This window comes from Carcharhinus amblyrhynchos, chromosome 14, assembly GCF_965287045.1.
Source record: "Carcharhinus amblyrhynchos chromosome 14, sCarAmb.v2.hapA, whole genome shotgun sequence".
NCBI classification, from domain to species: domain Eukaryota; kingdom Metazoa; phylum Chordata; class Chondrichthyes; order Carcharhiniformes; family Carcharhinidae; genus Carcharhinus; species Carcharhinus amblyrhynchos.
Window position 1 is genome coordinate 22,890,471 of NC_137337.1, and position 12,469 is coordinate 22,902,939.

The 12,469-nt window shown below is 44.6% G+C and overlaps 1 protein-coding gene across 1 annotated transcript in view; it reads right to left on the reverse strand.

Annotated features, from left to right (window-relative positions):
- The window catches only part of prkcha (protein kinase C, eta, a), a 194,404-nt gene that overhangs the window by 71,073 nt on the left and 110,862 nt on the right, over positions 1-12,469 (reverse strand). The window contains exons 4-8 of the mRNA XM_080202405.1: positions 9,064-9,238; positions 6,989-7,023; positions 5,440-5,522; positions 3,020-3,149; positions 1,481-1,620 (exon numbers count right to left, since the gene is read on the reverse strand). Coding sequence (XP_080058531.1) covers positions 1,481-1,620; positions 3,020-3,149; positions 5,440-5,522; positions 6,989-7,023; positions 9,064-9,238 — 563 coding nt within the window. The remainder of the gene's footprint in view (positions 1-1,480; positions 1,621-3,019; positions 3,150-5,439; positions 5,523-6,988; positions 7,024-9,063; positions 9,239-12,469) is intronic.

Genomic DNA, 12,469 nt, shown 5'->3' on the forward strand with positions numbered 1-12,469 from the left:
GGAACAACAGAGATAGACTCACAAGTATCAAATCTGACAGACACAACTACTTCATAGAATCCTACAGCAATGAGAGAGACTATTCAGCCCCTCACTCTGTGATGGCCCTCAGAAAGAGCTAATAATTAGACTCTCACTTGATCTTTGCCCATAAATTCACCTTTTTTTTACTGCTTAATATTGTAAACCACTTATTGCTATTCTTTCTGTGACTGAGTAACAGTCAGTACTCAATTCTTGCAACATGATACTAACACTAGCAATGTTTCTATTGTCAGAAATAATGTTTGAAAACAAACAATTCCAACAATGGAATTTAGTGTTCCATCGAAACACAGTACATAAACCTCTTTTAATGAGGACAATAGAGTTGGAAATCTGTATCATTTAGAATCTTCACAGTACTGAAGAAAGCCATTCAGCCCATTGAGTCTGTACTGACCACAATCTCACCAGGCCCTACTCCCATAACCTCATATTTATGCTGCTAACCCCCTGACACTAAGGTCAATTTAGCACGGCCAATCCACCTAACCAGCACATCTTTCAAACTGTAGGAGGAAACCGGAGCACCCGGAGGAAACCCACACAGATACAGGGAGAATGTGCAAACTCTGCACAGACAGTGACCTAAGCCAGGAATCGAACCCGGGTCCCTGGCGCTGTGAGGCAGCAGTGCTAACCACTGTGCCCCCATGCCAACTTTGAACTGGACATTCTCTTGTCGCAGCCTACGTGGTGCTTACTCACGTGTGCATCCGGAACATCACAGTTGAGCACAATCCTGTTCTCATCGGCCATCGGGACAGTGACCTGGAGCAGAAGCCAAGATCAATGTCTCACTCTCTGGGGCAGGATATCTGATGCTGACTATAGAAGGCAAGCTGCCCAAGTGGAGGTTAGTTGAGTGGACAGCGATAGAATGGGTTTGATTGATGCTCCAGTAGTGATCACCCTCCTCAGCAAAGAATATGGATCACACGTGGGATATTCTTGGTGCGTGTAGCTGAATCACCCACTGGATAAACCTACTGGGTCTACAGAGTCCTAAAGTCTTGGTGCGTATGGGACAGTTTTGTTCCTGATCCAAGTAAATTTAGATACAAGGGAAGCAATGTCCTGAAGAATCACATCTTAGAAATTGGTGCCATCCATCACTTTTTGGCCATTATATTATATTAGAATGGTTGGAAAATGATCTGTTGAATTTCTAACGCACATTGTTGATTGGCAAGGCTACCAGTTGGGAATGTGGAGTTGGATGAAAAAAATGTCTCGCGTTTCTCTAGCATATTTACATTTTCTGGGCGTCCCAAAACACTTAAGAACCAAAAGAGACACTTTGTAAAACGTAGTTACTACTGTAATTGGGGTAGGCAAGGCAAGAGCCACATCACTGCCAGTGTTATTCATCACTGGTTACCAGCACAAACAATACAAACTTGGAGTTATCCCAGAAGCCGGTTAGCAGCATCCTTACCGTCTGCCTCCTCTTTAACGTGGATATTCCTCCCGCGCTGAGTCCCATCTCCGCCAGCTTCCTCGCCAGTTCCACAGAGTTCACTCCGCAGCTTGGGGCAACATTGTTCTCGCAGCGAATGTGAATGTTCATTTTGCAAACTGATGGAAAGGGGAGAAAATGTTTTTGCATCAAAGTTTTACAAGAAGCAAATCCCAGTCATAAACGTCAGCATCTTAAATGTGCCAAAGGGGAAAACAAACTTCTTGGTGGAAGCCTACGTGTCCCACATACTTTCTAACACCTCCACCTACACCAACTCTTAATAGGTTTACAGGAAATAACACAAGCTCTCACAATCACAATGACTCCCTTCAAATTATCATTAGCAGGTTAGTGCCTCCCTTGGTAATTCTGTGGCTGACAGGGTACCTATTAAGCTGTTCAGATTAAAAGCTGCGCTTATTGTTCATATGAGTGGCTCCACCCTACAATCTTCCCATTTCATTACCACAATCCTACAATAATCATAGAATCAGAGCAGAAAGGCCATTTGGCCCATTGAGCCTGCACTGACAACAATCCCACCCAGGTCCTATCCTGCAACCCCAAATATTTACCCTCCCATTCCCCCTGACACTAAGGGGCAATTTAACACGGCCAATCATCCTAACCCACACATCCTTGGACTGTGGGACCAAACCGAAGCACACGGAGGAAACCCATGCAAACATGGGGAGAATGTGCAAACTCTGCACAGACACCCGAGGCAGAATTGAACCCAGGTCCCTGGCGCTGTGAGGCAGCAGTGCTAACCACTATGTCACCAAGCTGCCCACCCCGCTAATGTCTTGGATGAAATGTATAATGTGGCTGCATTTTCTTTAGGACGGCTCAAAGTTTGAGTTGTATAGAGACACTTGTATAGAGTGTGGAGAATGGATTCCTACACTCGGCACGCTCAATTTAATCCCGTTCGTAATCCCTTCTGATAATTTCTGTTACTGTTCCAATGACAGCGGGGTGCACGAGAATTGTGTGTCTGATCAGGAAACAGCTTTTCTATTGGCTCTGTGGGATGTAACTCTATAAGAAAATCCAAAGGAAGTCAAAGAAAACATCATCACACAATGAGGAGGGGGGTGACAGCCGTTACTATGCCAGCAATATCCAACACACTGCAGTTAGATAAATATTGGATTTGGGAGGATTCTCTCCTCTTTTTAAATAACTTTTCAAACAAGTCATCTTCTGACTCCAAAGTTCTTGGACAAAGAGTCATCTGGACTTGAAATGTCAGCTTTTTTCTCTCCTTACAGATGCTGCCAGACCTGCCGAGATTTTCCAGCATTTTCTCTTTTAGTTTCAGATTCCAGCGTCCGCTGGAAGTTGCTTTTATCATTTTCTGACTCGCCTCGCATCACTCACCATGAAGTGAATTGAAAAGCATTGTGTGGGAGCCTCTCACCAGACAACCTTATTGTCTGTAAATATGGACAAACTCGGCCTTTCTCTTTGACCTCAGGAAGTAAAGGAAGGGTGCCTAATGGCATTAGTTACCTTTACACTGTTTTCCTTGCCTCATCAGCCCATAGAGAAGAGAACCACAATGATCACAGAAAGTTGGCACCTTGTAGTTGTGGATGTTGAATTGGTGACGTACGTTGATGCTGAATCTTTGCTCACATACCTATCGAATATAATTGCCAATAATTGAAGACAGATGAAGACACAGATAAACAAAGTTTTTTCCCCACTGGAGCCATCATGTAAGGCCTGATTTTATTTCCAAAGCTACTTTTATTTCTCTCTCCCATTAGGGACCTAAGCTTTACAGGCAGAACTTTTCACTTCTCTTATTATAGAATCTCCACAATGCAGAAAATTATACAGTTCTGGGGCACACCAATGGAGGTGGACAGGTCAGGAGCCCAAGGGGAGCAGGTTCACAACCAGGACCAGCCCACAAACTTAAAACGCACTCCCGAAAATTGGAATGCCCCCAAGAAAGGCCTTGGGAATCCTGCAACCAAAAGAGAAAATGCTGGAAAATCTCAGCAGGTCTGGCAGCATCTGTTTTGACAAAGAGTCATTTGGATTCCAAATTTCAGGTCTTTTTTTCTCTCTCCTACAGATGCTGCCAGACCTGCTGAGATTTTCCAACACTTTCTCTTTTGGTTTCAGATTCCAGCATCCGCAGTCATTTGCTTTTATTGGGAATCCTGCAAACCGGTCCTGGCCGTCGTTTTCACCCCTTCACGGAGTCTCCCCGATTCCATGGAATTCCAGCCTTCTGTTGCTCATCTAGATGAAGAGCCATATGGTGTGCAAACACAGGGGGTGATGAAAGTATTCAGAGAGCCAAGAATTGTATCCAGGGACGTCTGTCTTACTGAAAGATGTGAATGAGTCAGAATCTCCTTCATCTGATGCCTAGAAAGGTTTAACCCTGCCAAACCTGTCTCCATGGTAAAACCTTCTGCCATTGCGCCAACTCTTTCAAGGCTCAACATTATCTCCCTTTCTTCCCTGAGAACCGTCCTGACTTTATTTTACGTTGAAGGCACTGTATGTGTGTGGATATATAAATAATAGAGCTATTGTTAGGGCACGAGAGATTGGGATGAAGAAACCCATCTGCCAACTTTCCATTTTGAGTACGTTCTTTTGAATATCGAAACCGGATTAAGTCCATTTAAGTCTCCAGAGATTGTACCACCATGCAATTTGATCTATATCCTAGCTCCAGCTTTGTCCCATATCCCTTGGTTTCTTTAATTATTGAAAATCTACCAATTAATGTTGCTTTTGATATTTCCAGTTGCCTTAGTCTCAGCAGCCTTCGGTGAAAGTGTTCCAAACTACCACCACTCTGCCTGAGAAAGTGCTTCCCAAACAAAAGCCCCACTCTAACATTAAACTTGTACTTTCTTGCTCTGGAGACCTCCACCAGAGAAAATAGTTTCTCTGGATCTACCCTGTCAGCACCTATGAATGTTAAACATCATGTTAGATTGAATTGAAGAAGGAAAACATGAATTTTGATCTCGCGGGACTGTCAAAAGTTACGGACACAGGGTTCCAGGTGCTGCTAACACTGGAGACAAGGAGTGATCAAGCACAAGGAGTATTTCTCAGTCACTCCAGTCGGTCAATGGAGAGCATTGAAATATTGCTGTTCACATTGTTAACCACCAGGGGGCGCTTGTGCTTCATTTATCACATTGGCACCATGAAGCAGGTTGGCAAACAGAGAGAGACTTTAATTGAGGATCTCAAAAGTGTCCACTTCTCGATTATAAAGCAACTCCTGGAAAGAGATTAATTTTGTCCATGGATAATTCCCAATGGGGAGGAACTGAAACCACCCGCCCTCAAGTTAGTGTGGTGTGGACTCCATTCTGTTGCATGGCAACTACTGCAGCTACATAGAGCAGTTTCACAGATTTCATGGATGGGCTGGACGTTTTAGACTTTCCAGGCTGTTATATCATCCCCCCTCACACCCTCCCCTGGAGGTGGGGAGCCCATCACATTCATTAACAGCATGTTGAGGCCTGTTAACTGAAGCCAACTGGGATTTTCCATCTGGCCCCAGGTTCCTCTGGATGGCTGGTGGTGAAAGGGGAGGAGGGGGGTAGTGAGGTGAGGGGGTGAGTTTACCCGTCTGATAGCAGCCTCCCAGTGGCAGGCCAAGGGACCAGTGCTCTAGGCCCCAGGAGGGCCAAAATGAAAGGTTTCGATTCTGGCTGATTAGAGCACTGGTAAGGAAAAACAGAATTCATGGAACCCTTACAGTGCAGGAGGCGGCCATTTGGCCCATCGAACCTGCACTGACTCTCTGACAGAGCATGCCACCCAAGATCTATCACTGTAACCCCACACATTTACCCGCTAATTCCCCCTAACCTACACATCTTGAGACACTAACGGCCAATCCACCTAACTGCACATCTTTGGAAATTCAGTCCTGTTCATACCTCCTCTTTCTTGTCCTTTTTTATTCGAGGACAGGCTGTGACAATTAACTGGTGGCAGCGTTTGTGGACCACGCACGTACACACTGTGAAACAAACAGCAGCAAAGGTTAGTGTTACAAACTGCCCACTTGGCCATTGACAGAGCAACAAATCCAAATTGTTTTTAAATAACATCACATTTCCTTTCTTGCGGGTTCATTTCTAACGGTGGAATTGTTTATCTCAGTAAAGTCCTCAGCGTCGGAAGTATTCTTAAAGAATCAGTTCTCACATCAGCCACACAAGAGCAGAATTAGCCCATGCTGAGTGACTGTGGGGAATGAGATTGATTCATTGGAAGGTAGTTTGATCACTGTGACAACTGGTAGCTCTTCACTCACACAGCGGAGGGAGCACCAAAACACATGAAGCTGCCAAACCTTGGATGAGAAGTCTAGCAGATTTTAGAAGTGAGAGGGACTGAATTTTAATAACAGACTTTTCATAGGAATTAATTAATCATAGAATCCCTACAGTGCCTTTTGGCCCAACAAGTCTGAACCGACAACAATCCCACCCAGGCCCTATCCTCAAGCCACATATTTCACCCTGCTAATCCCCCTGGCACCAAGCGTCAATTTAACATGGTCAATCAGCCTAACCCACACATATTTGGGAGGAAACCGGAACACCTGGAGGAAACCCACACAGACATGGGGAGAACGTGCACTCTGCACAGACAGTGACCCAAGCTGGGAATTGAACTCGGATCCCTGGTGCTGTGAGGCGGCAGCACTAACTGCAGTGTTGCTCATCTCCAGATGTCATCCATGTTCTCCAGAAGCCAATGAGTTGGCAACTGGTGATTCACTGCCAAGGACAGAAATATTTCTCCTGGTCAGCCACGTTCATCGACTGCCTCGTCTATTCCACGAACGCTATTCACTTTTATTAGAGGAACCTGCGGTCAAAATAAGAACAAGCACAGATTCCCAATCAAGTCCAACCCTACAGTGGTCGACGCAGGGAGGATATTCCCAACGGTGGGGGAGTCCAGAGCCAGGGGTCACAGTCTGAGGATTTGGGGTAGACCATTTAGGGCGGAGTGAGGAGACATTTCTTCGCCCAAGGAGTGGTGAGCCTGTAGAATTCATTACCACAAGAAGTAGTTGATGCATTGAAGAGGGGAATGGATATAATACTTGGGGCAAATGGGATCAAAGGTTATGGGAAAAAAGCAGGATTAGGCTATTCAGTTGGATGCTTAGCCATGATCGTAATGAATGGCAGAGCAGGCTCAAAGGGCCAAATGGCCTCCTCCTGCTCCTATCTTCTATGAACCCATTACTGGAGGTTTGGTTTATGTGGTTTCTTCTATGTTTCTATGGGCAACCTCGGTAAAATTGAACCCGAAAGACCGGGTAAAATTGAGATATTTGTTCTTGGCTGGATCTCTTACTTAAAGTCAGGAAATGGACTGGAAAATTATTCATCTGTGTGACTGCATTTTAATGTCCATTCCTCAATGTACTATTTACCTTAATGGGATGATTACATTAAAATCAATTACCTTGACACTGGTATCCCTGCTTTCCAAAGATTCCCCTGTGGATAAAAGCGGATGAGAATTAGCAGATAATTCTAGAATTAGTCCAAAATAATTCTTAGCTCCTGAGGGTTTATTGCTTCTTTTATTTTGCCAGTCTCAAAACTTTAATTCTAGAACTGTCTTTTCTTGGAGACTTCTCCCTCTGGCTAAAGCTAGGCAAATCTTCCAGCCTCCCCACGAATTTGATCTTCCCAATTTGAGCATGAACAGTAAACCACAGAGACATCTGATCTCTAGCTGCTCTCTCTAGGACTCTGAAAAATGAACCTGTCTGCGATACTCAGAACAGGTCCCTTTTTACCTCAAATTCAATGTTTCAAGAAGGCGACTCACAGGGCAATTAGGGTTGGATGACAAATACTGGCCTAGCCAGCAACACTCAGATCCAGTGAACTTAAAAATAAGACAATGTCCCAAAACATATCAGCAACAAAATAAATAGTTTTGTGTTTCTTGATGTCAAGTCAATTTTCAAGTGTTAAATGGGTCATACTAGAAAATAGTTTGGATCGTGCGACCATAACTGTTAGGATAAGCGAAAAAGGTGGCTAAATCTTCCATTTAATTAAAAATAAACATTAGTCTTTCAAAATGTTATGATGTGGAGATGCAGGCAGAGGTCTAGGGTGGGCACAGTACTCTCACAACACCAGGTTTAAGTCCAACAGGTTTATTGGTATCACGAGCTTTTGGAGCTTTACATCACAAGCTCTCAACTGATGAAGGAGCAGTGCTCCAAAAGCTTGTGATACCAAATAAACCTGTTGGACTTTAACCTGGTACTGTGAGACTTCTAACTGTCTCAAAGTGTTTGTAAGAAGTCTCACAACACCAGGTTAAAGTCCAACAGCTTTATTTGGTAGCAAAAGCCACTAGCTTTCAGAGCACTACTCCTTCGTCAGGTAAGTGGGAGTTCTGTTCACAAACAGGGCTTAAAAAGACACAAACTCAATTTACAAAATACTGGTTGGAATGCAAGTCTTTACAGGTAATCAAGCCTTAAAGGTACAGACAATGTGAGTGGAGAGAGGGTTAAGCACAGGTTAACAAGATGTGCATTGTCTCCAGACAGGACAGTTAGTGAGACTTTGTAAGCCCAGGCAAGTCGTGGGGGTTACAGATAGTGTGACATGAACTCAAGATCCTGGTTGAGGCCTTCCTCATGTGTGCGGAACTTGGCTATCAGTCTCTGCTCAGCGACTCTGCATTGTTGTGTGTCATGAAGGCCACCTTGGCGAACACTTACTCGAAGGTCAGATCCGAATGCCCGTGACCACTGAACAGGAAGAGAACAGGAAAGTGTAATCCAAGGTGGCCTTCACAACACACGACAACTCAGAGCGATAGCCATGTTCCACATGTGAGATCGGCCTCAACGAGGATCTTTGGTTTATGTCACACTATCTGTAACCCCCATGACTTGCCTGGGCTTGCAAAATCTCACTAACAGTCCTGTCTGGAGACAATGCGCATCTCTTTAACCCGTGCTTAACCCTCTCTCCACTCACACTGTCTGTATCTTTAAGACTTGTTCACATGTAAAGACGCACATTCCAATCACTATTTTGTAAATTGAGTTTGTGTCTTTACATGTCCTGTCTGTGAACAGAACTCCCACTTACCTGACGAAGGAGCAGCGCTCCGAAAGCTAGTGGCTTTTGCTACCAAACAAACCTGTCAGACTTTAACCTGGTGTTTTGAGACTTCTTACTGTGTGTTTATCCCAGTCCAACACTGGCATCCCCACATCAAAACGTTTGTACAGAGAAACCAAGAGACATAGAAAAGTGCAGTAACAAAAACATCTGAACATCAGGGGTCACTATTGACTATCTTTATTCACACAAGATCATGAAGTGCTTAGTTGACAAACATTCTAGAGTGGAAACTGAAAGAGAAACCTTTGCTTCTTGTGTGCAAAAGGGTAACGGCCCTGAATTACCCTCAACGGATGTTCCACGTTTAAGGATTTTAGCCTTTAAACAAAAAGCAGAGCATTTATTTAACATCTGGGACTGAACACAGAAGCTTCCTACCATATGAATTCCCTGCAATGGGAGCAGTATGTGGGCTGCCGTAGGTACGTGGCCATGAACTTATGATGGTTGACCTGATGAATCTTGCGTCGCATCGCACCTTGCCGTTTCCTCGAAAATATCCGCTCCTTGAACGCTCTTTCATTGGAATCAATTTTCACTTGTTCTTCAGGATCTAAAAAGAAATTGTTAAAAAATACTCTATTAAAAGAGCACACCAAACTCAGGTCATCCACCCCCATCTCCCTCTGTTTGGCCCCACCACACTCCTCCGCCAGGCAAAGGAGGTGTTTTAAATCAGAATATTCAAGCCCACATTTTGTGATTCAGTCACGAGGTGTGGAAGGCTTGAACTGAGTGTCTCTCACTTAGCCATTTCAGAGAAGGTAGTTACTGTGTATCTGGAGTCACAGGCCAGATTACGAATGGCAGATTTCCTTCCCTTGAGGGCATTAGTGGAGCAGATGGGTTTTTTTTTTGCATGGTCACTGTTAGACTTTCAATTCCAGGTTTTTATTGAATTCAGGTTTGCTGCAGTGGGATTTGAATCCAGGTTCTGAGAGCATGATCCTGGATCTCTAGATTGGGAGTCCAGTGTCAAGACCACTACACCACCACCTCCCCTCATATCAGCATCACCAAGAGATTGGAGATCTTCCTGCAGCAGTTTTGCACTGACCTTCCAACATGACTTCATTTAAATGGCGGCTTTCCATGTTTTGGCGGTTTTCCCTCGGATTTATAGAACATATAGATATACAATCCTTACAGTGCAGAAGGATACCATTTGGCCCATCAAGTCTGCACCAACAACAATCCCACCCCAGGCCCTATCCCCGCAACCCCATACATTTACCGCATTAATTCCTCTAATCTACACATCCCAGGACACTTATGGGCAATTTAGCATGGCCAGTCAACCTAACCTGCACATTTTTTGGACTGTGGAGGAAACCGGGGCACCCGCAGGAAAAACATGCAGACTCCACACAGATGGTGACCCAAACTGGGAATCAAACCTAGATCTCTGATGCTCCGAGGCAGCAGTGCCATTGTGCCACCACATCGCCCCAAAGCCAAAGTACACCTGATTTTCTTTCCTTCAACAGTAACATGACAAGAGTGTCACTTTTTCTACTTCCCGTTAGCGCTGGCTATTCTGGGAATATCACATTAACCTTTTCAAAGCACGGCGCAGGTGATAGTATTCAATGGCTGTTAATTAAGACCTATTGTGTATGCAGCACAATAGACATCACAAAGGTCTTTTATGTGCTCTAAAGGAGGGCAGCTTTAAATGGACAAGTGTTTGGAAAATAAAAACCGTTCAACAAACGCAACACTTTATTCCTGACTCACGCCCTCCCCAATCAGAAAAAGGATTGCAATATAGCTTTTTATTTTTAGTCAATGCCCGTGACTTCCTTTGCCAGTTGAAAGTAGATCTGCCACCCAGTCAGGGAGTGGTCTGTCAGATTGCAGCCCTCCATCCTGCGAGATTAGGTAACGCCCCTTCCCGTTGCTGGTACATCCTGACACTTCGCTCATTGGAAAGCAAGAGGAGGAAGGTGATGCCAGGGAGATGAAGTTTTCTTTGCTTTTATAGCAGTGGTTAAAATAATCTGTTAAAAGCCAGGGAAAGCTGTAGCTTCAAGAACAGAGCTCCCCCGCCACTGTGTGACACCACCATGGTACGTGTTGACCCAAGCAACTCAACAAACCTGATAGGTGGCTTCAAAGAAAAATGGCTGCCCTATAAAAGCTGACATCTCAAGAACAACTCAAAGATCTGAGATGGACTGAAACATGAGGTCAGATCGTCGGTTAGAATTATATTTGTTGGAGTTGAGAAAAATGCGGGGCGATCTTCTTGGAACCTAAAAAATTCTAACCGAACTAGACAGGACAGATGCGGGAAACATATTTGTAATGGTGGGGGAGTCCAGAACCAGGGGTCATTGTTTGACAATATGGGATAAACAATCCTCTGACCAAGGCTACTACTTCATGGCAGCCAAATAAATTAAATTCCCTTCCACTGCGTTGGAATTAAAGAATTTTAACCAGTCTTCTAGAATTTCCTGCAGTGATTTTGTTTATTTTTGTATCGAACCAAATGATCTGATGTGTAATCCATGAAAAGAATGAATTACAACAGCAATGAAATGCCACAGACACAACTTAAAGCTACAGTCTTACATGAAGTGGCCATTAAACGACAGTGGGCACCACTGCCATGAGGGAGTGTACTAAAAGGTGCCACCCAGAGAGTTGGTTAGCTCAGTTGGCTGGACGGCTGGTTTGTGCGGTCGAGCGACACCAACAGCGCAGGTTCCATTCCCATGCCTGCTGAGGTTACTCACACCCTCTCAATCTTGCCCATCGCCTGAGGTGTGGTGATCCTTAGCTTAAATCACCATCAGTCAACTCTTCCCCTCAAAGGGGAAGACAGTCTATGATCATCTGAGACTAGGTCAACTTTGCCTTTATGTAAAGCTAACTGCATTACAGTGGTCTATTCACAAATCTCTGAGGGGTGGATGCATTCTGTTGGTAGGCAAGTCTACTTTCTAGGGACAGCTAGAAGCACATTCCTCCAGCAGGGTGTCCTTGTATCATGCCCTTTTTCATAGACAAATAGAAAATAGGAGCAGGAGGAGGCCATTCTGCCCTTCGAGCCTGCTCCACCAGTCATTATGATCAAGGCTGATCATCCAAATCAATAGCCTGATTCTGCTTTCCCTCCATATCCTTTGATCTCCTTTTCCCCAGGAGCTATATCTAACTCCTCCTTGAAAGTATACAATGTTTTGGCCTCAACTACTTTCTGTGGTAGCAAATTCCACTGGGTTACCACTCTCTGGGTGAAGAAATTTCTCCTCATCTCAGTACTAAAAGGTTTACCTCATATTATCTGGACTCCCCCACCATTGAAAACATGTTTCCTGCGTCTGCCCTGTCGAGTCCTGTTAGAATTTTATAGGTTTCTATGAGATTGCCTTGCATTCTTCTCAACTCCAGCGAACATAATCGATGATCTCTCCTCATACTGCAGCCCCATCATCTCAGAAATCAGTCAGGTAAACCTTCGCTGCACTCCCTTCCTCAGATCATAGATCATAGACTCATAGAACCCTACAGTGCAGAAAGAGACCCTTTGGCCCATCGAGTCTGCACCAAACACAGTCCCACCCAGGCCCTACCCCCATATCCCTACATATTATACCCACTAAACCCTCTAACACTAACCCTGGACACTAAGTGGCAATTCTTTAGCATGGCCAATCAACCTAACCCACACATCTTTGGACTGTGGGAGGAAACCGGAGAACCCAGAGGAAACCCACACAGACATGAGGAGAATGTGCAAACTCCACACAGACAGTACCCCGAGCTGAGAATTGAA